Source organism: Chinchilla lanigera, unplaced genomic scaffold, assembly GCF_000276665.1.
Source record: "Chinchilla lanigera isolate Chin_1 unplaced genomic scaffold, ChiLan1.0 scaffold00063, whole genome shotgun sequence".
NCBI classification, from domain to species: domain Eukaryota; kingdom Metazoa; phylum Chordata; class Mammalia; order Rodentia; family Chinchillidae; genus Chinchilla; species Chinchilla lanigera.
This window is the reverse complement of record NW_004955464.1, coordinates 11,175,346-11,201,522: the sequence shown is the minus strand read 5'-3', so window position 1 is coordinate 11,201,522 and position 26,177 is coordinate 11,175,346. Positions and strand designations below refer to the sequence as shown.

Below are 26,177 nucleotides of genomic sequence, written 5' to 3'. Positions count from 1 at the left end.
TCTCAGCAGCAGTGTACCAGGATTCCCCATATCCTCACCAGCATTCACTATTGTTTGTTTTGTTGTTACTGTTATCTTTAAAATTATAGTCATTGCCAGGGTATAGCTCAGTGGCACAGTGCCTGCCTGGCAAGTGCAAGTTCCTGAGTTTGATCCCTGGTACCAAAAAAAAAAAAAAAAAAATTGTGGTCTTCTTAGAAGGTATGAAGTAGAGTAGCTTTTTTTTTTTTTTTTTTTCAGATAGTGCATCTTAAAAATTACATTTGCTCATCTTTAATTGGGTTATATATCTTTTTGTTACAGAGTTTTAAGAGTTATGTATTTTAGATATCTTTTCCAAATATGTGATTTGCAGGTATTTTCTCCCACCATATACACAGTATAGTTTTTCTTGTCTATGGTGCAGAGATTAAAAGATTGATAAGTTAGTCCAAAACTAAAAGAGAAGTATAACTGATAAGTGTCTGTATTATGCTTAAGTCTAAGAGCTGGGCATGGAAAAGAGAGGGAATAGTAATAGAAAGAAAGTAGTGGTAACGGATTCTCATTACTTTGATTGCAGTGCATAGTTGGGTTTGAGTTAATTAAGTCAAATTAATGGAATGGAAGAAGGTGCCCATTTGCAGACAGTTTTCAGTGCACTTCCTATTGTGTAATCATGGCAGGAAAGAAAATTTTATGGAAAAATCTCCCTGAGCTTACCACATTTTGCGACATTTCCCTGATGAAGCTGGGTTGTAATCAAGAACCGGGATCCCCATCTGCAGCATAACAATGGCTGTAGTTATCTATGCTCAACATTAAATCCTTGGGCTAGGATTTGATTGCTATGTCATCAAAAATGTATATTCCTACTCTGACTTTATTGTTTTAGTTTTATTTATTTATTTGATTGATTGATTGTTTTGAGACAGGGTCTCCTATGTAGTTCAGGCTGGCTTTGAACTTATGGTGATCCTCCTGCTTCAGCCTCCCAAATGCTGGGATTACAGGTATGCACCACTATACCTAGCTACTGACTTTAATATTAGAGCAAAAAAGTATTTATGAAGGTAAATTTTATAGCAAAACATTTTAAAAATGTACTACTTTTCAAAGCCAAATAACTTTTCTTGTATTTTTGTTGATGTAGTTAGACTAAAAATGAGTGTTTTCTTTTACTTCATGTACTTTCAAACCGTTTGAGTTTTTATTGTATACATGTACACATCTAAACTTTTTAAATCTTAATTTTAGGGGTTGGGGGTTTAGCTCAGTGGCACAGGAAGCAAGAACAAGGTCGTGAGTTCAATTCCCGGTACCGGAAACCGCCCCCCACCCCAAAAATCTTAATTTTAAAAATGCACACTTTTAAGAAGCAAATATTGGCAAAGCAAGGTCATATTTCTTGCCTAAGCAGTGCTTACTTTTCTCTAAAAGGCCAATTAAGAAAGGTTGCTTAAACCCAAATGTCCATCCACCGAGGATTGGATAAGAAAATTGTGGTACTTTTATATAATGGAATATTACTCAGCTATAAAGAAAGATAAGCTCGAGGCTTTTATAGGTAAATGGTTACAACTAGAGACCATACTCATAAGGGAAATAAATCAGACCTGCATGTGCAAGCACCACATTGTCTCACTAGTGTAAAACCTGAAAGAGTTAATATAAACTCAGACATTGTGAAATGATAGGAAAATGCTCAAGGGTAAAGGGCAACTGTGATGTGGGAAAAGAGAAGGGAAAGAAGGAGAAATTTTGTATGCATGTGGATACTGGATAGTTAACATAGTTGATCTACTGTCTTCTATTTCTTTGCTGAAAGAAACTGTCAGTGAGTCCTTGATTGACCAATATTGCATGTCTCTATCTGTTTTCATAAGAAACCACTTTGAAGATATCAATATGTAATACAATAGGCAGTGTGAATTTCCTACCACTTTGTTTATAACTCTGTATTGTCTGTACTGTCCTTTTGCTATTTTGTAAAAGGTTGTCTGTTAGTGTTTTCCTTCTTTTATTTTTAAAATAAAAAATAAAAAAAAAGAAAGGTTGCTTAATGCAATGAAGTTCTCAAAGTGCTCCAACAGGTTATTCTGTAGACTAGGAAACTAGTGTGGGCATGTATTGTCTGTGCCATGGAAATCCCAGCACTTGGGAGGCTGAGGCAGGAGGATCATTGCAAGTTGGAGGCCAGCCTGGGCTAGAGTGAGCTCAAGGTCGGCCTGAACTGCACAATGAGACCCTGTCTCCAAAAGAAAAGAAAAAAAAATGGCATTTTTAGAAGCTTGCTTATAATTTTGAACTCCAGTGTCTAGAGTATGGCTTCATTCTATGTGTTTCCTTTTAAACCTTTTGGATCCTCTTAACTGAATGTTTCTAAATTTCCATATGTCTCTAAGTTTCCATCTGTTTCTGGGCTATAAAACTGGACTGTTTTCTGTCTTCCTCTGTAACTCTTGACTTAGTGCCTGTGCAATGTGTTTCTTTGTTGCCATGTTATATTTTTGTTTCTTTTTTGTTTAAGGAGTGGATCACTCTTCAGAGAAATTGTATCTAAACATTCAAATTGATTTTTGGCTTTAGAACAGTTCATCGCTGTCTCTAAAGCTGCTTTTTCTGCACATCTAGTTTTAAATTTTCAACGTTCTTACTGTGCAGGCTCTGTTTTCCTTTCTTCTTGAAATTAGATGGTGTTTATGTTGCAATTGGAAGTTGGGGGCCAACCATGCACTCTATCTCTGAGCTACACTTTCAGCCTCCTTAGATGAGAACCTTTACTTAATGCAAGGCTGTTTTGAATATTGCTGTGCTGTTAGGATTTGGTATTAATAAAACATTTAAATCGTATTTTGTAATATTTGCTTCTTAAAGATGTGCAGTTTTTAAAATTAAGACCTAAGAAATTTAGATGTGTACATGTATATTATAAAAATTCAAACAAGTTTGAAAATATATGAGGTAAAAGATGACAGTCTTACTCTGTCTCATTTTACTTATGGTATCACTTAACAGTTTTTTGTGTGCCTTTCTGGTCCTTTTAAATGTGTTCATAAAAGGGCTGGGTGTGGTGGTGCATATCTATAATCCTAGCACTTGGGAGGCTGAGGCAAGAGGATCACCATGAGTTCGAAGCCAGCCTGGACTACATAGGGAGACCCTGTCTCAAAACAAAAACACCAAAAAAGTACTCATGTGCACATATGTAGTATCTTAATTTTTAAACAGTGTATTTTAGTGAGCTTTTCATATCAGAACTTAAAGGTAACACTACTTCATAATACACACAGTAGTTTATCTAGCCATTGGAATAGAAAGGGCATTGAGATACTCTTTTACAAATGTTACTGCTGTGAATATTCATGTATACATATCTGTGCACATCTGCAAGAAAAACAAAATTACTGAGTCGAGGTATGCAGTGCACATTTTGATACTTTGATAAGTTGCCCCCTAGAAAAGCTGAAGATTTACACAAAGTATTGGTACAGGAAAGGTACAACTCCTGACCTGTTAGATGTCAAATGTGCCAAGTTCGTGGTCTCATAATATCAAGGAATGAAGTCATGAATCAGAAGAGGAAGTTAGGAGAGTTTTATTGGAAATAAGGACGAGGAGAATAGTTCCTGGATTTCCAGAAGGGGTCTCAAGTGGGTTGCCTCTGAGGCCTTTTGGTAGGGGTAATTTATACACCAAAATCACTATGTGGGTACAACATGGGTCAAAGTACAAACAACCTATAGGATTACAAGTATAGCTGCTTAGCCAAAATCTGATCCAGTAGGGACATGAATCACTGTTATGGTTTGTGTCTGGGTGTCCCCCCAAAGCCTCATGCGGCCATGGGGCAGGCTCTTAGAGTTTGATTGATTATGGGTGTCAGAGCTGCACCCGCCCTGGGGTGGATAGTTTGCATATGTAAGGGAGAGCAAGAGGCTGCTTGAGGCGATTCCTGGCTTTTGTCTTTTTGTTGCTTTGCTGTGTTCTGTCGCCATGAGCTGTAGCCCTCTGCCATGTGCCACTCTGCCTTGTAATCTGCCAAGTATGGACTGAAACCTCCACAAACTGTAAGCAAAATAAACCTTTCCTTCCTTAATTTTGGGTGTCAGGTATTTTGTCCCAGCAATGAGAGAAAAGTAACCAAGACAATCACATAGCAAGGATCCATGGAAAGGATACAAAGGACCTTTTGGAAAGAGAAGGGTACATGAGTCTGAATGTTGTGGTCACCCACCAAGGTGTCTGATGCCTGTGGGCCCACTGGAGTATACTGGCTAATTACAGTATAATCTCAAGTTGCTGTTTATCTCCTGGGAGGCGTGCAGGCCTTGCTATTGCTTTTCTATCCTGAAGCCTGGCTCTCTTCAAATTTGTCTCCAGCCACACTTCAGATGTCTTTATTTTTTGTGTTGACTTCCTTGAGAGTCCAGTTCTCCTCTGACTGTATATTAACATCTGTCTATCTTAGCTGCCTATAATAGTATGACTACACTGGTTTCCTGTATCCTTGGCATTGGCATTGTCACATATAATCTGTTTCGTTTCAACTAATCCAGATTGAAAATGGAATCACATTATTTTAATTTGCATGTTCATGATTCCTAGTGAATTGAGCCCTGTGTTTTGTTTTCCCATGAACTGTTCTTATCCTTTGTCTGCCTGCCCTCCTTCCTTTCCTCCCTCCCTTCCTTCCCTCCCTTCTTCCCTTCTTCCTTCCTTCCTTCCTTCCTTCCTTCCTGCCTTCCTGCCTTCCTGCCTTCCTGCCTTCCTGCCTTCCTGCCTTCCTGCCTTCCTGCCTTCCTGCCTTCCTTCCTTCCTTCCTTCCTTCCTTCCTTCCTTCTCTCTTTTCCTTTTTTTTTTCATTTTGAGACAGAGTCATTATGTTGCCTAGGCTGGTCTTGAGCTCCTAAACTTCAATAGCTGGAACTAGAGGTACGTGCCACTGTGCCAAATTTTCCCCACCCCCACCCCACTGCTGGTCCTGGGGATTGAACCTAGGGCCTCATGGATGAGCTACATTCTCTGGCCGCTTTTATTTTTTGAGACAGGGTCTTGCCTAGTTGCTAAATTGCCCTGACTGTGCTAGAACTGTGAGCCTCCTGCTTTAGCCTCCCAGAGAGTTGGGATTGCAGGCATGCACCACCACACCAGGTTAACTGTGGTTATTTCTAGGTGAGGCTCTTCACGAGCATCATTCTCAAGTAATTGCAGCTCTTAGGCTGACTTTCTTGCTTTTGATATTCCCTGGGTATTTTTGATATTCTCATTTTAATGGTATTAACTTTTTAAAAATGTGAAACAAATACTGATTGGCCTGGTTAGTGGTCAAGAAACCTGTTTTAAACTTGGTGTACTGGTGCACACTTGCCATCCCAGCACTGAGGAAGCTAAGGCAGGAGGATCACCGTGAGTTCAAGGGCAGCCTGGACTACATAGTGAGACCCTGTCTCAAAAAAAAGAGAAAGCTTTGAATTCACTTATGTAGCACTTACTCACCTTGAACTCACAGCACTTCTCCTACCTCAGCCTCCCAAGTGCTGGCATTACAGATGTGTGCCATCATGTCCAGCCATAAGTGGTTTTTTAATATGTGTAAGGACCAATGATACCATTGCTGTCTGCCCTTCTCTTAAGTGTTCTCACAAGAACTGAATTCACCAAATTCTAGGCTCTTGTGCCCCCTGCAACAATATTTGGGTTGTCCTGTGATCTGTGGGAGATTTCTTTTTTTTTTTGTCTTTTTGAGACAGGGTCTTGCTATGCAGTTCAGGCTGGACTTGAGCTTACTTTATAGCCCAGGCTGGCCTTGAACTCGCAACAGTCCTCCTGCCTCAGCCTCCCGAGTGCTGGGATTACAGCCATGCACCACCACACCCGGCTGTGGGAGATTTCATAAGATACTGCTTCTTCCTAGGTAGGAATATATGGCCTGTAGGCTCTGTAATGCCCATAAGAATTGATCACTTAAATTAGCAAGACCAGGTAGGTGTTTCCTAAGAATAACAAGACCTCTCTATCCCTTTGTTAATGGTAAAAGTTTTCAAATTATTACCTGTGACTTCCTTGAACCCTTTGGGGTTTCTGGGCCTGGTCATCTCTGACCATTCTCCATCTCCTTGTAATGTAGGGAATACAAATTGATTTGGATGGGTGGAGGTGATTTTAAAAGAAATACAAGTTCTGGAATTGACCACAGAATGAAATGGGAATGTGAAAATTCCAGTTCACAGTTGGTGTAGAGGCCTATTAGAACGTAAATAATACAGCATGAATCCTCAATTATCTGAGAAGCTTTCTATAGAATGTTAGAGGATGTCTAAGTCTACATAGTCTAGTGGCTTCTGACTCCCCCTTTTTTTGAGTTTTATTATTTTGCCTTCTTGCCATTGCATCTGAAGAACCAACTTCAGAGTTGGTAAAGACTGGTGAATTTATGGAAGTATAAAGAATGCCTTGATTAGTGGGTCATGGTGGTGCATGCTTATAATCCCAGAATTTGGGAGGCAGAGGCAGGAGGATTGCCATCCTGGGCTACATAGTGAGTTCCAGGCCGACCTGAACTACATGGTAAGACATGTCTCAAAAAACAAAAACAAACAAATAAATGCCTTTGTTAATTAGTGGTAGGGCTTGGTCACCTTATAAAAGCAAATCATCCTTTGTGAATATAACCTGTTCACATCTTCTGAATCAGCACCTTGCCCAGAACTTTGTAACTGTTCGATAAATACGTATGGATTTAAAAAATAAGTTAAAACGATTGCCTGAACTAAGCCTTTCTCAAATGAAGAGCAAAACACTGAGGAAAATGAAATGGTGCTGTCTGTAACTGAATAGATTATAACCTTTTTTTCTCCTTTGTAGGAAATAATCTCAAATTTTAAAATATCACTCTTTAATTAGGAAAAGAAGTATACTTCATGTCAATGTAGTCTTGTCTGCTAAAGCTTTTTGCTTAAATAATTTAGCTTCATTTGATACTTCTATACTTTATAGTTAATATATGGATTTGCAATTAAGTGCCACAGTTAAATGGAATATATACATTTTGAAACACAATAAGAGTAGACTCAAAATGAGCTTGGAAATCTACTGCCAATTTAAGTCAGATATTGTACTCAGCTTTCCCCTCACTGTTAGAGTCTTTTTTCTTTATAAATGACCTTTAATGGTAATTACTTTAGGAAAAGTCTCCTTGCAGTCCTCCGTGAATGGGACTGGAAGCAAACATCCTGACAGTTGCTAAAAGGTTGGCCAGGAAGTAAGTGCACACTGTGATCTCATAGTCAGTGAAAAACGAAATTCCCCAGGACTGGTGGGTATTATTTCTGGGAAATCTTTTCAGAATTATTTGGATTAATTGAAAACTTTTTTTACTAGAAATGTCTTTGAAACAAATACCAATACTTCATACATGTGTGTTCAGAGGATACCTAATAGCATTAACTGTGTCCACAAACTGTATGTCAGACTTGTGGAGCCTGAACAGATATTGAGGCCCAACCGCCTACTAATAGTGTACTGCGGCCTTGGCTGAGGTGAAGCTGCTGGGCAAGACTGCAGCATGTGCATCCTCATGCGGGAGCGGCAGTGGTGCTCGTGGGTCACTGTCTACTGCTCCTTCATCAGCTTTCCAACTCCCAGGGCTCAGAGGACACTAAGCAGATGATGAGTAGCTTCTTCTGCTCATCTCTTCCACAGTGACATCTGATCTACAGAATCCTCAACTCATGATGAACATAATGTCTGCTTAGAGGAGTTACATCCTGGACCCCACCACCTTTGGCTTGGCCTTTGTCTGTTCAACTTCATGCCTTCACAGTAGTGAGATGTTTTGTTTTTTTTTGAGACAGGTTTTCACTAAGTAGTTTAGGCTGGCCTTGAACTTATTTTGTAGCCCAGCCTGGCCTTGAACTTGTAGCGATCTTCCTGCCTCAGCCTTCCTATTGGCTGGGATTACAGGTGTGTGCCCCTATCCCCAGCTAGTAGTAAGATCATTTTTAGCCAAAACTTTGCTGATACCAGTTTTTAATTCAGGAACAGATTTGTTAGAATTCAGATTCCCGGCAAAGAGATTGAAAGCTGTGGTTGGTTCTGTGCCTTCTACTCCCTGTTTCTTGGTCATTTTCTCTCATTTTCCAGGTACTTCTTGGACAAGCTTTTCTTCCTTCTTGCTTTTTTTCTGAGGGGTGGCAGTCTCTTCTCCACTGCTATCATCTTCCTCTTCTGACATTTCCTCCTTATCACTATCTTCTACCTCCTTTGTGGGAGGTGCCATTTTATTGGGATCACCTTGATTTTCACCAGCCTTTGGGAGCTTCACTAACAGTGGCTGATAGTGGCAGAGTGTGTGGGTGGTGAGTGGTGTAGCTAAGCCTAGGGAAACCTAAGTCAGAAATCTATTTTTAGTTGAGTAGTAGCTTATAATTTTAGTTATTGTAGTTTATTTATAAGGTGCTGTGGTTGTGAATGTTGCCCTTAGACTATAGTTAGTGGCCCTCTAGGTTTTAATTGTGAGAAAATCTCAGATCATGTGAAAAGAATTTTGGTTAAAGCTGGAAAATACCCATTCTTGCTTTCCTCAAAATTGGCATCAGTGACTACTAACTGACAGCAGTATGCTTTGAAAATACGCTCTTCAACATCTAGCTGTTATTAAATGGCATAATAACTAGTATGTAAGGAATAGTTGCTGTTTTTGTTTTTGAAACTCTTTGGTAGGGCAAAAGCTTCAACAAACCCTTAAAAATGTGGTATAAAAGTATAACTGCTACGTAGAAGATTTTAAAGATGGAATGCAGATCAGAAATTGAAAGACACAGGGCTGGGGATGTGGCTCAGTGGCACAGCGCCTGCCTGGCAAACGTTCAATTCCCAGTGCCAAAAAAAAAAAAAAAAAAAAAGAAATTGAAAGACACATATATTTTTAACATGGTTATACTTGTTTAAATTTGTTTTGTTGGACTTTTCAGGTAAGGTCCTTTCCTCTTTTTGACAAAGTATACATTTTTTTTTTAAATGATCATTTGTATATATCCATAGTTTACAATTAATTTTTCTTTAAAAAAAAGTGATATAATGCCAAACCCCATTTTAATGCAGTATAAAGCTTGCAGATTTGAAGTTTCCAATGTCAGGAAACAAACAGTGAGTGCACTAATTTCTAAATTACTATCTAGGCTTGTAAATGTATATGCTGTTCATACAGCAGAGCATTATAGAGTAATCTGTACCATTGGTGTATTCCCTGAGCGTTTGCCATGGTTTAGTACTGTTTGTCTCTGCATTTACTCAGTATTACCATGTGCTATAATTGCTAGACCAGAGTAGAGCATCCAGCAAGCAGAGCCTTCCAAGTCAAACCCAGAATAAATAGTGGGAAAAGAAGCTGCTGTAAAACTTTGTGGACAGTAGTTGCAAAGTACTTTTTGAGAATTTTACATAGTAAATGAGAAAAGTAGGTCACACTCATTTTTTATAAACCAACTTTCATAAGTGTGCCTATACTTAATGATCAGAGTACATTTATAAGTGATCTGAAAATAATTTTAAAATAACAGTTTAAATAATTAACAATTTTTTTTTTTTTTTGTACTGGGTACTAAACCTAGTGCTTTTGGACTAGACCACACTTTCCCAAGCCCTTTTAAATTTTTTTTTAAATTTTGAAATGGTCTTGCTGAGTTTCCCAGGCTGAGCTTGAACTTGTGATCCTCCTGCCTCAGCCTCTCAGAGTGTTGGGATTGTAGTTATGTACCATCATGCCTGCCAACAATCTTGTATTTGTTTCTGTTTTCTGTAAATGATGGAAATTTTTATCCTCCTCTTCTCTCTCTGTCTTAGTTACTTTTCTCTTGTTGCTGAGACAAAATACCCAACACCCAGAGTTAAGGAAGGAAAGGTTTATTTAGCTCACAGTTTATAGAGGTTTCAGTGTGTAATCAGCTGGCTCCAAGGCAGGGTGGTGGCACAGGGGCAACAGTTCAGGGTGGCACAAAACAGCAAATGCAACAAGAGCAAAAGGGAGAAGCAAGCCTTATTCCCTCCCTTGTATTGTATGCAGGCTACCTGCCCTAGAGCGGATGTAGCACTCACACCCCCAATCCCAGCACTATATAATGAACCAGTCACAAGCTCTAGATTCCAAAAAGCCCTCCCCCTATGACCACATGAGGTTTTGCGGGGACATTTAGACACAAACCATAACACCTGCTGCTGAGGATTGAGCCCAGTGCCTTTGTACTGACTATATCCTCAGCCCCTTTTTATTTTGAGACATGGTCTCACTGAGTCACTAAATTGCTCAGGCTGGGTTTGAACTTGCCATCCTCTTGCCTTAGCTTCCCACAGTGCTGGGATAATAGGTGTGTGTGCTTGTTTTAACCAGTTTTATAAATTTTTGAGCATTTATTCTAGTGTAAGGGCCTGTATGACTAAGAGACAGAGATAAATAGTACTATGGTTTTTGTTGTTCAACTTTAAATCCAACTTCAGTCAGCAAATACTTAGACTTTCTTTTATTGATTACCTTACAGCTAACTTACTATTTAGTAAGTAAGAACAAGCTTAACTAACAATTTGGGGCAATAGAAAAGGAGTAAAAAATGTATCTAGCTTCTGCAGTCCAAAGTAAGAAAATTTACTATAGCCTGAGTAATCGTCCCAGCTCTGGTAATCAGATGAGTTGATTTCTGTAAAATGACACTATAATATAGTCCTGTCCTATATTATAGTGCTTCTCATTCATTCCCTCCCATCCCCTACTCTACTCCACCTCTCTCCTCCCCCACCCGACCCCACCCCTTCACACTATATCTCCAGCTTTTTAAAATTTTTTTATTTGGGGGCCTTGCTAAGTTGCCTAGGCTGGGTTCAAATTTGACATCTTTCTGCTTCAGCCTGCCAGAGGGCTAGGAGTCCTGGTATGTGCCACCATGCCCAGCTGCTGAAGTACTACTATTAAAAGGCAGGAGACTGAGGCAGGAGGATCCCAAGTTCAAGGCCAGTATGGACAACGTAATGAGATTCTGTCTCAAACAAAAATAAAGAGCTATGGATGTGGCTCAGTGTGAAGACTCAGGTTTAATACCCATTACAAAAAATGGAAGTGTGGGCGGCCTGAAATCTTAACACTGAAATTAAAGATAACATTTAATTTATCAAGTATTTATTGTATATGTACATAAGCTAAAAACCCATTGAGGGAGTCTTAAGAATTTGGATGAGATAATTTTTGTAACTAACAATTGGCTATGCTAACATTGGTTATACTTTTTTATACATAGGTTATACTTTTAGTTTTAAAATTCTTTATTAGTACATGTTTGTAGTGCTTAATGATTAAATTCATCATGGGGAGTTGGTACATGTAGACAACACATTTTAATTCTTTATATATCCCATCTCCCCTCCTTCAACATACCTTTGAGTGTCCCAATATTAGAAATTAAAACATTTTTAAATGGATCATACAGTTCTTTTTGTTTTTTCCACATCAGACATGGATAACGTGCCAACATCGTAATAAGGTTTGAGGGAGGCACATCTCATACATATGACATGAACAGACACCTCACTAAACCAAAGGCGCTCCTACAGTTCCCTTGATTTAGCAAAACTGAACATGTAAGTTCATGTGGAGGGAGAAGCTTCTCATTTAGAATTATGTCCTAGACTGTATTGTTTTCTCATTTGATCCAATAAAAAGCAGCAGTCCAATACCATAGCATCCATGTGACTTAGCTTTACTGTAACCTTAGTCCTGGAGCTAATATATTCTTGTAAGTCTTTAGTAATAATAATTATACCTTTCATAAACATTTATATCTATTGTCTCATACTTCCTTGACTAGTTTGTCTATCAAACCATTGTTTTAGTTACTTTCTTGTCAGTGGGACGCAATGCTGGCCACCCACAGATTAAAGGAGAGGTTTATTTTGGCTCACAGGTTGTAGAGGTTTCAGTGCATGGTTGGCTGGCTCTAAGGCAAGGTAGCCTGGCAGAGGAGGGTTGCTTTTGGAATGGCAGAGAGTGATCAAAGGAGGAGGAGGGAGACAGAACCTTCCAGGCCATGCCCCGGTGACCCACCTCTGCCAACCAGGCTTCATCCCCCACCATCACTTTCAACTATGAACTCACCATGGGCTCATCCACTGATGCATATCACACCCTCATGATCCAGTTACCTCCCAAAAGCCCCACGTAGGAGTGCATGAGGCTTTGGGCGATCATGTAGATATAAACCATAACAGCCATTAAACAGTGTATACGCACACACAGTCCTGCCCTATATTATAGTGCTTCAGCCAACCATAGGCCACATGAATAACTTGATCCCATGTGACGATGCCTAGTGACATTGTATCCATCTTAATTTGTATACCTGCACTCTGTGATGTTCACACACTGACAGAATCGCCTAACATGTCATTTCTCAGAAGTTTCCTTGTTGTGAAATCATGCATCACTTAGTAATGGAAGTAAGGCTCTTCAAACACCATTAAGTGTGCTTATACAAAGCCAGATGGTGTATGTAGTGTGTCAGTCACTCCATGTGGCCTCCTGGTGTGATCAAGGCACTCAGTAACATGAGGTGTGTGAGGGTGCTGCCAGGACATGTCATACTGGGTTTTTAAAAGTTGATTAATTTTTCTGGTTTTTTGAGACAGGGTCTCACTATATGTACAGTACAGGCTGACCTCAAACTTGCAGTGTAGCTCAGGCTGGCCTTGCACTTATGATCTTCTTGCCTCAGTCTTCCGAGTGCTGGAATTATGGGTGTGCACCACTATACCCACCTAGAACTGTGGTACCTTGACTAAAGTTTACAAACTTAATTTGTTTTATGATTTTGAGGAAGATGGCTGCATTTGTGTTTGTGTGGGGAAGATGGCTGTGGCCTTGTTTGTCACTGATGCAGTTTGCAAAGGGAAGTAAAATTTTCCTGAAGGCTTTTGCTTGAGAACTGGATTGTTTGCAGACAGAAGCGTTCATAAACCGAGGTATTACTGCATGCTGTTTTAGAATAACCCCCATAATTAAAAGTATATGCTAACATAAGATTAAAAAGCATAGTAAATACATAAACCACTAACAGGCGTTTATTCTCATTATAAAGTGTTATGCACTGTTTATAATTTTATGTACTGTATTTCTACATGACTGGCAGCACAATGGGGTTATTTATATTAGCATCACCATAAACATGGAATACATTGTGCTACAACACTGTGACAGCTACAGTGTCACCGGGCAGTAAGAAGTTTCAGCTGTGTTACAGTCTTATGGGAGTGCCGCCTAAACTGCAATTCATCATTGACACAAGCATCATTATACAGTGCTCTATAATGTAAGAAGGATTTGAGGTTATTTAGGATAAGTATGTTCAGGATAGCAGAGAGATAACTGATAGCTTTTATCCCCTGACATGTGTCAGGCTCTGTGGCAGGCAGTTTATATACATTCTCATTTAATCGGAAGGGCAGTACCTGCATTCCCATTTTACAAGTGAGACTTCTCATGGCAAGGAAAAGGAAAGGCAGGAAATGGATCTTAGGGTGCGGTGAGGAAGATGCTGGTCCAAGTGGAGAGACCGATACTCTTGCAAAGAAGACAAGTGCTCTGTCAGAGTTATAGCCTCAGCCACTCAATTTAGAGATGTGGACTTCTAAACAGCAGACATTTTTACAGAAGGCAGGTATAGCTAACAATGCTAAGATTTTTTTGTTTATAGTTTGGTTGGTTTTGTCTTCAATCATAGAGATTTCTTTCTTGACTATTGGGGATTGAACTCAGGGCCTTTGCGCGCTATACAGTCTTAGCCCTTTTTATTTTTTGAGAGAGTCTCACTAAGTTACCTAGGCTGGCTGTGAATTTGTGTCTTCCTGCCTCAGCCTCCCAAATAGCTGGGGTCACAGGTGTGCATCATCATGCTTGTAAGTCATACAGATTTTTGTTAGACATGTCTTTGAACAATATTAATATTTAATCTTTTGATTGTATTTCATAAAAGGATAAAATGAGATACTGTCTTTAATAGCTAAATTTTGAAATGATTTAATGATGTGTGAACATTATGGCTATGAAAGGTAAGGGTGCTTACTAACAAGCAAACTGAATTATATGAAATCTCTCTGATATTTTCCTTTATTATTATTTAATATACAACAGAATTTGTTTACTAAGCCAGATGTAGTGGTGCATGCATATAATCCCAGCACTCAGCACTCAGGAGGCTGAGGCAGGAGGATTGCTGCAAATTGGAGGCCAGCCTGAACTGCTTAGTAAAATCCTGTCTCAAAAAGACAAAAAAAAGAAAAACCTTATTTACTACAGACAAATAAAATGTATAGTCCTACCAGTGGGTTGAATAAATTCTGATTTTTTCCCCCCTTTTGTTTCTTTCAGAAATATGGCTACACACACCTTTCTGCAGGAGAACTTCTTCGTGATGAAAGGAATAACCCCGAGTCACAGTATGGTGAACTCATTGGAAAGTACATTAAAGAAGGAAAGATTGTGCCAGTTGAGATCACTATCAGTTTATTAAAGAGGGTAAGGAATATGAATGTCAAACGTTCAAACTGGCAAGGAAACAAGAGATTAAATCCATTTTTCATTGGAGTAATGAAAATTCTGGGTGTTGAATTTCTTGCACATGGAAGGTAGTCATAATGTTAGAGAGTGGCAGAACTGGAAACTCCACTTTCACCTGGGAGGAAGTTGAACAGTAGCCAGGATTCTCTGCCTTGGACTAGGATCAGCTGTAGTTTAATTGAGCATCTGTGTATGCACACTTAACCCTTCATTCCCAGTGTTCAGGCAGTTGTTCTCCCTTCCATTTCTGTTTATTCTTCTGTCCCTGCCTTATCTGTCCTACCCGCCTCTGACTCCTTTCTTTTTGGTACTGGGAATTACTCCACCTGAAAACAGACACCTGGCCCTTACTTGGTAACTCTTTGCTGAAGACCCCTAGAGTATAGCCATTAATAGGCCTTCTGACTTAAACAGTGAAGGAGAACTACAGTGTTGGGAACAACAACAAAATAGCCGAAGCCTAATGGGAAGAAGACACATAGGGATCTGGATGGAGCCAGACACACTGAAGGATAAAGAGCGGCTCGTACACACCGTCTTAACTCTCTCTGGGAGGCTGCAGAACCCTGCTTCCATACCAGAATAAGTCCTTTTCCCCTCTTCCCTGGATCAAATGCTGTTTGTCTTAGTTATAGCTGAGTGTTACAAAAGTCCACATTCTTTTTACTTTTCAGCCCTTTTCGGGGAAGTACTGTTTCCATCTCCACTGAAACTGTTCTTGCATGTTGCTGATGATCTCTATCAAGTCCAGGGGATACTGTTAGCCATTGTTTTCTTCTAGTGTTTACCTCTGATCACTGTCCATTTAAAACTCATTCCTTTTTGGTTCCTTGTGACATCATTTCTGTTAATAATGCTGTTCAGCAGCTGGTATTTCTCAATCTTTGATAGTTCTTGTTATTTTGAAAGTTCCGTAAATGATGCGTCTCAGGAGTTTAATCTTGGTTCTCTTCAGTTCTGTATATATCTTGCTAGATTGTTTTCACCACACTCGACCCTTGCATTACGCCAACATTGCTGAAATTTACAGCTCCAGCACAAATCTTTGTTCTGAATTCCAACATATTTCTGACTAGAAGGCATTTAATAGGATGTCTCACATTGTCTCAAAATCGACATGTTGGAGGCTAAATGTATCAGCTAAAAGGTGATCTTCCTTTATTTTCTGTCTTGGTTATTGGTTCTGCCAGCCACTCAGCGTGGAACTACGGGAGCCATCCTACACGCTCTGCCTCCCTCAGTTTCTCAAACCCAGTCAGTGACAAAATCTTTCCAGCTGAAACTTTTTCTTCACTCTCTTCTCTCTGTCATCTCTTTTTTCTATCAACACTCTCACCTTAACCTGCTGTCTTTCCAGTCATACCTCCCATTACTCTCTACGCGTACATTAAGGTTCAGGTATACCTGCTTAGTTTAGATGCATCAAAGCTGTATGCGCTCTCGTTTTTCAGCCCTTCACACGTCTGCTTTTCACCACTTAGTGGACACGGGTCCTTGTCTGCTTGCCATTTTATTATTCACTATGTAAATCCACTGCCAACTCCCTCGTAAATCTGTCTCTGGCAGTTTCTCAGGCACTTGGGCTAATTTCTTTGTTTTATCATAGCATCCTTTATATACCTTGTTATAGAACTCACCATGTTATTCATACATCTCTGCCTCCACTATATGGTAAGCCCTCCAAGGGCAAGAGCAGTGACCTTGCTCTTCATGTTCACGGGCAGTAGGTATTGAATAAATGTATGGTGAGTGAAAATAATTGATGTACCTTCTTTAAATATCTTCCACTATGATAACTGGTGTAGAAAAGCTATTAACAAAAGCCCAAAAGTGTTTTGTAGAAGTTTTATGAATACTGGAGAAACAGCTAAATGCTGGAATAAAGCCAACCCTTAGAAAAGTCATTAGGGGTCCTTGGCAGCCATGTTCATCTTGAAGAACCAGGAAAGTTTGAGCATGGAGGATGATGAATGTCAGTTTGCTATGGGCTAGAGGCCCCTGCAAGGTCTGTCAGAGCCAGGCATCTTTGCTCATCCCGTGGTGATTGGAAGTGGCAAGGATTTAGAGGTTAGGAATTTGCACCTCCCATTCCCGCATTCCCTCTAAATGCAAGTTTTAGAAGAGGACGCTGAATTGCACTGGGGAAAAGCATTGATGCAGTGTTTTTTGCTTTTCCTACCTGTGTTTTGGGGGCAGTTGGTGGCCTTAGACTTATTTAGCTTTAGTTTTTTAAAAACATTGAATTTTATACTAATAATGCTAACACTTGTTTTTATATTTGTCTGAAGTTTTTTGTTTTGTTTTGTTGGTTTCTTTTTTGAGATAGGGTCCTGCAGTGTAGTTCAGGTTGGCTTTGAACTCACTGTGTAGCCCAGGCTGGCCTAAATCTTGTGGGGATCACCCTGCCTCAGCTCCCAAGTACTGGGATTACAGGTGTGTGCCACCACTCTGGGCAACCAAAGGTTTTTTGCTCTTGCACTTGGATGATAGCCAAGTTGAGTGCCTATGGAAATAGCATACATCTACCATAGCAAAATGGCTTAGGAAAAGCAAAGGGAGGGCAAGACCATCTCTTTTTGCTCGTGCAATGGCTACTTTCTTCTTATTACCACTTTTATTGTTTATTTACAACTTTGTGGATTTATATGTGAAAGCAGTATATGCTTGGATCAATTCGTACTGTCAACTTACCTGAACTAAGAGACTCCTGGAGAAGTGATGGAGTATGGGGCACTGTACTCATCACTAGATTAATCCACTGTTCACGGCTGAATGTGCTGTCAGGAGGTGGGGCGTGTTTGAGGAGTCAGGTCACAGGGAGCCTTTGGAGGGCGTATCTCTCTCTGGCCCTGGCCCCTATTACTTTGCTTCCTGACTACCGTAAGTGAGCAGATCTGCTGCACCACACCCTGCTCCAAACCCCTACCTTAGACGCAGCTTAGTATGGACTGAGACTGCTGAAACTATGAGCCAAAGAAGATCTCTCTTCCTTGAAGCTGTGAGGGTTGGGTACTTTGTCTTGACAGTGAGAAAGCTGAGCAATATTGTGCTGTATTTTCTGTCACTATAATAAAGTATCTGTGGTAACTAACTTATAAAGAGGAAAGATTCATTTTGTAATTGCAGTCTAAGATGGGGTAGACTATTGCTATGAGCTGCTGGTGAGGGTGCTAAATGGTAAAGACAAGGAGCTCATAGTGGAGTAAATGGCTCACTTCATTGCCAGGAAAAAGAAAAAACAAAAGGGCAGGAGTATGCCCCTAGTGACCTATGATCCTCTATAAGGCCCCTCCTCAAGGTCCACAGGGCCTCACAATAGTGCCACTCTGGTGTTCAGGCCTTTGGGGGACAATGAGCATGCAAACTATAGTACTATATGCTTACTCTATAAACTTGGAAACTACCAAGAAAATTTGTGTGTGTGTGTGTGTGAAATGAGATGGTACATACCCATAACGCCACTCGCTTCAGGTAGCCAACAGTGTATTAACACTGTTTCATTTCCATGTAATCTATTTTTCAGTGTGCCTTATGCTCCTCCCTTATGTATCAAAGAATAACAAAACAAATTGTATTCACTATCTTTCTTAATCTTCTTTGTTATTGTAGTATTGAACCTAAATCTTTTTTCTTTAGGAAATGGATCAAACAATGGCTGCCAATGCCCAGAAGAATAAATTCCTGATTGATGGGTTTCCAAGAAATCAAGACAACCTCCAAGGCTGGAACAAGACCATGGATGGGAAAGCAGATGTATCTTTTGTTCTGTTTTTTGACTGTAATAATGAGGTAATGAAAAATCTTCATCTGCCCATGTAGGCTTTAAGCAATTAATGGTCGGCTATTAAGGAAAACATGATTTTTTAATTTATATTTTTATCTTCTGTTGGCAGAAGTATATTTTTGAATTGGTAGACTGGGTAGACAGAAAAGCACTAGCTTGCTTTTGAAGTATTACATGCTGTTTATTTTTTATTTTTTTTATTTTATTTATTTATTTATTTATTTATTTATTTTAAAGAATAAAAGAAGGATAACATAATAATAGGGGGGACTTAGCAAATTACAGACAAAATGGTAGGAAATTATCAATGGTTATCGTTTTACATATTATTGTCTACAAAATAGTTTCTCAGGAAAACAAATAGACAAATAATAGTGAGTTACAGACAAAAGAGGTAGGAGATTATCAAGAGTTGTTGTACTATACTTTGGTATCTTCAAAGTGGCTTCTAAAGAAAATAAATAGAGCTATACACGAGTGACCTACTGAAAAATCATTAACTATTCTCAATGGTTGTTGTAGGAAACACATAATAATAAACATACATCTATTTATGAAATAGGATAGGAACATTACAAACTTTACACAGTTATACATGCTGTTTAGTATCAGCAATCTTGTGAACATAAATTTTGCTGTTTTCAAAAAAACAAGTCAGTTTTTAAAAAATAATAATATGCTTTTGTAATGTTAGATAATGAAGGTAAACTACTACCTTCTTACATATGCAATATTTTCAGAGAGTGTGTTCATTGGAAAAGAAACACATTTTTTGTTTTGTTTTTTGTTTTTGGTACCAGAAATTGAACTCATGACCTCAGGCTTGCCAGGCAAGCGCTTATGCTGCTGAGCTACATCCCTGGACCAGAAACACGTTTTTTGAAAGTTGGAACATAACCTGGTTTATCTTCTAAGAATAAAATGACCTTGAAAAAAGGCAGGGAAAGGTGCAGACCTATAATCCCAGCCCTGGCAGTTTAGTGACTCAATGACACCTTGTCTCAAAAGAGTAAAAAGGCTGTAGGTATAGCTCTGTGGGAAGACCCTTAGTTCAGTACTTAGTACCTAGGAGGGGAAAAGCAATTTTTGTTTTATGTTGCTTTTTTCTAATATTTCTCATAACATACAAGATATACCTTTGAATAACTAAGTGAATTTCTCGGAATTATTTAATTAAAAGGCCTGATTCTGTTTGACAGCTGCTGTGATATAAATGTCATTAAATTAATGCCAGCAGCCTGAAAGAATAAGAATCTGAGGTAGTGCCTTGAAGGAAATTGGCTATTCTTAGGCTAAGTTACTAATGTGCCTTTGGTAGAGAGTCTCTCCGCAGCCTTTGAGTTGTTTTAAAAATGTAACTCTCTTGTTCCAACCCCCAAAATATGTTTTCACTTATTCTTCAAAGTTAACTTTAAAATGTTACCACAGCTTTATAACTAAGGAATGTTTATTCACGATTAACAAGAGATGCTTTATTCAAATGTGTTGAGTCTTAAATATGTGGATATTTATGGAATTATTATAAAGTAAGCAAAAATGGAACAAAGTTTGAGGCATGTAATTCATACCTAATAAGTTAATAATATATCCAAGATGGAACCATACACATTCAGATCTTTTTATTGCGGTTTGAAAAAAATACACACAGGAAAAACTGAGTCATGAATGAATTCTTATTATGCTCTGTACTTAACCTAGTTTATATAAATTGAACCACATGTTTAAATTTTAAAAGACTGCATGTTGATTAATGAATTAGACACATTGGGTTTCATGCAGGATATTTTTCTTTTGGTAGCCTCTTCAGAATTTATTTTCTTTTGAGACTAAAAGAATGGCAAGCTCATATTTTTTGTTTGCAAAATAACTTTTTAAAATAAATCTCTTTTTAGATCTGTATTGAACGATGCCTTGAGAGGGGAAAAAGTAGTGGTAGAAGTGATGACAACAGAGAGAGCTTGGAAAAGAGGTACTTTTCAGTTTCTGCATTTAATCACCTTAATCCCAGTGTGGAATTTGAGTGACACTAGATTCCTGCTCCATTTGGTCCAGAGGAAGAACGAGCCGTGCTTACCTAGGTGCAGTGCCTTGTGTAAAGAGATAAGTAAATTCGTAATTTGGAAGAGGAGGGGCGGATCCCTGTAATGTTACAACATGTGCTTCTTTTGCAGGATTCAGACTTACCTTCAGTCAACAAAGCCAATTATTGACTTATATGAAAAAATGGGGAAAGTCAAGAAGATAGATGCATCCAGATCTGTTGAAGAAGTGAGTGCCTCTGACCTGTTTTTGAAGAAAAAGTCAAGGGAAAATGTGATTATTTCTTTTGGTATAGGCAGGAGAAAAAGAAATACTGTCATAGATTAGTTTGCTTTTTAAGACATTTGAGACTAAATGAGAAAATTAGGTTTTTCTCCTTTTTGAATAGGTCTAAAAAGGGCTTTATAACTTTAGACTTGTTTTTCATGAGATGTGGGTGGTTTATTAATTCCAAACCTCTTTGCCCAAACACTGGAAAATTGGTACTTTGAGTTCTATGATTTGGATCATGTTCTCTTTTTAAAAATCTATAGTGTGACTGTCACGTCATCTAGCTCCAGAGCCCCAGGCTGCTTTTTCCCTTCCATCACAGAACAAATAGATCCAGAGGTCCAGGGTTCCAGGACTTACCACTTGTCTGCCTTCATAAGTTAGTGAGCTCCACAAATTGTGGTTTGAGCCCATGGTGCCTGCAGATCTTTCTAGTGTCTTTTAATACATTCATGATGGGACCATATACTATGACTGTCCCATGAAGAGGCTTATACCACAGTCACGCATGTGCCACTGGTGGTTTAAGCTGTGGTTTAGGTTTAATCCTGCTCTGCCTTCCCCTGCTTCTCTGAATCTACCTGTTAGAAGTGATAAAGAAAGGTCCAGCGGAAGAAGATTCTGTTGATCTTTTTAAAAATTTATGTCTAAAGTAAAATAGGGGGCTGGGGATTTAGCTCAGCGGCAAAGCGCCTGCCTGGCAAGCACAAGGTCGTGAGTTCGGTTCCCGGTACCAGAGAAAAACCAAAAAAAAAAAAAAAGTAAAATAGATGACACGAAGAAACTAGTGATTTTTAAAATGACCTATTAAAAATAATATAAAATTTGCTGCTAGGAACTTAGCTACATGGGAAGAGGTACAGATTCTGGTTTTTATTTTGTTTGTTTGGTTTTTTTCATTCTTTCATTTTATTTTGGTGCTGGGAATTGAAGAGAAGGCCTCGTACATGCTATGTAGTGTTTTAACAATATCTGCTTTTAAGATTATCTTTTTCCTTTGCAGGTGTTTGATGAAGTTGTGAAGATTTTTGATAAAGAAGGCTAACTCTGAACCTGAAAGCATCCTTGAAATCATGCTTGAATAATGCTTTGATAGCTGCTATCCAACCCCTTTTTAAGGCAGTTTTAATCTTTCAAAATTACATCTCAATTAATGGCTAGAAAATGCATAGTAAAACATAAAATACATAGTAAGACAGTAAATTTTTTTTTCTCGGTCACAGGAGTAGATAATGAATTCAGGTTTAGCTTCATCTTAGTTCTTATGGTGCTCACAAAACAAAGGTATCAGCTAGTTCTTTGTTTTTATTAAAAATATTGTCCTTTTTATAGTTTGTGCCTTCTGTGAGCATATTACATCCCTTTAGTAGTTACAACATGACGACTGGGCATGGTGGCCACACATAATCTCAGTACTCAGGAAGCTGAGGCAGGAGAATTGCTGCAAGTTCAAGGCCAACCTAGGCTACGTAGTGAGTTTAAGGCCAGCCTAAACTACATAGTGAGACCCTGTCTCAAAAACATAAAACAAAACAAAAAATGTGATTACAACATGTTAGGACTAGGGATTCCCACTTCCTTTTCCTGTAGGTTTCAAATTCTAACCTGTTAAGTGAATTTGTGGACCAAATTTGAAAGGAACTTCTTGTGTAGTCAGTTCTTACATGAGGTGTTGGTAAACAAACTCAGAAAATGGATTGCTAGCAATGTTTTAATATTTATCAAATAACTGACCATTTCCTGTAGAAAGATAAAACTTAGGTTACGACAGCTTGTGCAAAGTTGTATGATAGGCCATATAGTCTTTGCTTCCAAGGTTTGGGTTGGGGTCACAAGGGATTCAGAGCCTGACAGAATTGTCAGCTTTATTATGACATAATCAGAGGGTGCGGGGCAAGGATCACATGCAGTAATTGTGTTCCTTTTGCTCTGTTACATTGTGTTATTCATGGTTAAACTGATAACACAATCCTAGAAGTAGAACCTTGAAATGCATGTGCTAGATTTATGCTGAAATGATTCAGTTCTTGCATTAGTAACAATTGAGGTTTTTTGTTTGTTTCCTAGATTAAATATAGGATTAGGGTAAAATTGCAAAACAGCAATCTAGTGATTAGATTTCCCATTTGTACTTTATTTTCTGGAATATCTTTTCATAGTTATTTGTTTAAGAAGATTTAAAAATCATTGCACTTTGGTCAGAAAAATAATAAATATATCTTATAATGTTCAATTCTCTTCTGGTACTTTTGTTCAGTAAATTCTTTTTTAGACATCATGTTGAAGCATTGAAAGGCACAAAATGTATAAAAGACTGTAGAGTCCAAATGAATTTTCTACCCTTTCGTTAAAAAATTTCAGAAATTTATTTTTCCTTTTCCTTCTATCACTAATGCTAAGTGATATTCAAGGTTCTTAACAGAGATTCCTTAAATGTTTCTCATTTTCAGCACTTATACTATTTGGTATACAGGGTTTAATAGGACATGCAATTTTTGTCTTTGTACAACTAGATTTTATATTTAAAATCATTGGGAAAAAGATGTGAGGGCGGTCTGGCTAGACCATCGGTCACTCCATAGATACCCAGGTTGATTTGGCTGATCTGGCTGGCTGGCTGGGTGTTCCCTTCCTCACTGCTCCATGCTGGTGGGACAGAGGGGGGCCATTTCTATGGTCAAGGGTATATGAGTAGATGCATTCCCCTGCTAGAACCTGCACAAACGCTCAGAAGGGCTAGGGGTATAGCGCAGTGGTAGTGTGTTTATATGCAAAAGGCCCTGGATTTGATCTTCACCACAGGAAAAGAAATACTGTAAAGTAATTGGGAATAATGAGGACAAGTTGATGATTATTCTTATATTGCAATAGAGTCATTTACTTCTATGCATGTTATGAAATTTACTTATTAATGGGAAATTTTCTACCTTATTTGCTCTTAGGCAAGAAGTATCCCTTAGTACTGGATCATTTTGATGAGAAATGTTAGAATTTGTACTCTGGTTATTGCAGTTTCTTTGAAGAGATGATAACAAGTTTTTATCTAATGCTTCAGGCCAGCCAGTACAGAGGGAAATTTTGGTGGTTTCATCACCTAGCTATAATGAAGCAAGATTGAAGGGTTTTGAGAGCATTCCTGTTCACACAAATGAAATCTGTCAGATGGGACTCTAAATAGTTACACTGATAATTATAAGAGCACCCTTGCAGTTTTGAAGACTTCTGAGACTAGGTGTTTTGCTTCCTTTCATCAGATACCTTCTTGAAGCATTTGAGAACAGAAACCAAGAAACATGGTAATTACTAAGTTATAAGGCTTTGCTTTTAAATAGAAAACCATGTTGGCAATATTGAATCTTGAAGCTGATTGAGATACATGTACCTTCGTTGGTTTGTGAAAGATGGCATTCCATTTGTTAAAAGTAACAGTCACCGAGAAGCTGTTGGGTCTCTTTAAAGACCCTAATTTGAGTCTTGGTGTATTTTTTGAACTAACATTATTTCCACTCAGTGATAGTGAATGTGTATGAAATATTCAGCAAAATAATTCCAATAAACTTTGTGCTGTGGCCTTTGCTATTTGCTGTTTCAGATTTTTGTGTTTTAAAACATTGAAGATCGGGACATTCCATTTAACATCTGACTGCTCACACAGTGGTAGCAGAGTTCAGGATCCAGGAGAATTTTCTGCTGCCCCCCTATGTACTTTGTTTGGGCATCTTAGGCAGAAAGCACGATGGTGTCCTATATATTCAAGGAGTTACCTGGATAAAGGCACCTGCACTTTATTTTGTCCATGAGAAGCCTCAGTTTTTGTCTGAGGGAGAAATTGATAGATCAGTGTGTCTCAGGATGTGGGCTTTTGTAGACTTGTAGCTTTGTTTTTTATTTTGTTTTGTGCAGTACTGGGCATTCACAGGGCTTCCATGCTGTTACATCACCCAGCCTTTTTAAAATTTTTATTATGAGATAGTGTCTCCCTTCATTGTCCAGAGTCTCAACCTTGGCGAGCTTCTGCCTCAGCCTGCACCATCACATCCCGCTGGGCTTGTGACTTTGATCTTGTATCTCTACTGGTTGCCACACATTCCTCTGTTCCCTGGAGACGATAGTGATTGAAACAGTAGGCCAGCCCAGGTCAGCATCTTTTCTCTGGAGGTCTGGACCTTCATCTTTAAACAGACACTATCTGCACAGGCCATGGTGCTACAAACACATTCTCTGCCATCTGTTCAGAACACTGACACGGCTAGACCTTCAGATGTCTTCTGTTGGGTAATTTCAATCATTCTTACACACCATTATTTCTATTCTTCCTAACCCACCTGTTCCTCAGCCAAATTAAGTACTCTTTAATTCTAAGCACTTTCTTTTTTCCATTTTTCCTTTTTTAATAAAAGAAAAGAAGCTTGTTCATTGTGTACCAAAAGAAAGGAGAACCGTGGTCCTAATACCTATCCCTTTTATTCCCTAATTCCTCAGGCATTGTGAGTATTCTTGGATCCAGGTATGGTTGCGATGGGTATGGTTATTATGGTGATCTGGTGTGGGACCTCAGGAAGCTCTGAAGGTTACAATCTCCTGCTGTGGGGACCACCGAAGGACAAAATTGATTTTAGGCTGAGGTCGACCATACTAGCACCAATCTATCCGGCTCAGGCCTTTATGGGTGGATCCCTGCTGCACCCACCCATCAGCAGAGCCTACTTGGGTTTTCTCTGTGGCTTTGTCTTCCTCTAAGACTCAGGCCTAAAAGAAGAGTTAACTTATTTTGTCTTATTTAGGGAGACAGTAATACATCAGAACATTTCTCTAGATGAAGTTCATGCAGCTATAGAATATTATTCTTTTTTTTTTTTTTTTTTGGTTTTTCTCTGGTACTGGGAACCGAACTCACGACCTTGCGCTTGCCAGGCAGGCGCTTTGCCGCTGAGCTAAATCCCCAGCCCCTAGAATATTATTCTTTATGAAACAATATGTATGATACATTTTGCACTGGCCTTCAACAGCCTTACCAACCAGCGGAGAGCACCTGCGGGGCTAGGTTAGCAGATACATTACTGACACAGATCACTGGAAGGACGGAAGGCAGACAAACTCCTGGACACCGAGCCTGTGACTTGTTAAAGGCGTGATTTGTGTTTTCTTCTGAGGCAGACAGGGGCTTGACTTTATCTTTTTCGGTACCAGGAATTGAACTCAGGACCTTGTGCTTGCCAGGCAGGCGCTGTGCCACTGAGCTGTACACCAGCCTGACAGCTGCTTTTTTAAAACAAAAACAACAATGACTCTTCACTTGGACTTACAGATGTCTAATAGGTAGCTAAAAGCAGGAACAAAATTTGACTTTCATTTTTTATCCCTCTCCCTTATTACCTTAAAACTTTGGGTCAGATTCTTTCTCTGGATGTTAATCACTTAGAGAGTATCTCTAAAAGTCAGGGAAACAAGGCTGACTAGCCCTGAATTTGCATAGCCTATCTGCTCTCCTTTCAAGACTGAGGA

At 39.0% G+C, this 26,177-nt stretch overlaps 1 protein-coding gene across 1 annotated transcript in view; it reads left to right on the top strand.

Annotated features, from left to right (window-relative positions):
- The window catches only part of Cmpk1 (cytidine monophosphate (UMP-CMP) kinase 1, cytosolic), a gene marked incomplete in the record, with an annotated part of 33,716 nt that extends 11,625 nt beyond the window's left edge, over positions 1-22,091 (top strand). Inside the window, 5 exon segments of the mRNA XM_013521734.1 lie at positions 14,390-14,536; positions 18,215-18,367; positions 20,255-20,331; positions 20,534-20,630; positions 21,676-22,091. Coding sequence (XP_013377188.1) covers positions 14,390-14,536; positions 18,215-18,367; positions 20,255-20,331; positions 20,534-20,630; positions 21,676-21,717 — 516 coding nt within the window.
- Positions 22,092-26,177: the final 4,086 nt, after the last annotated feature.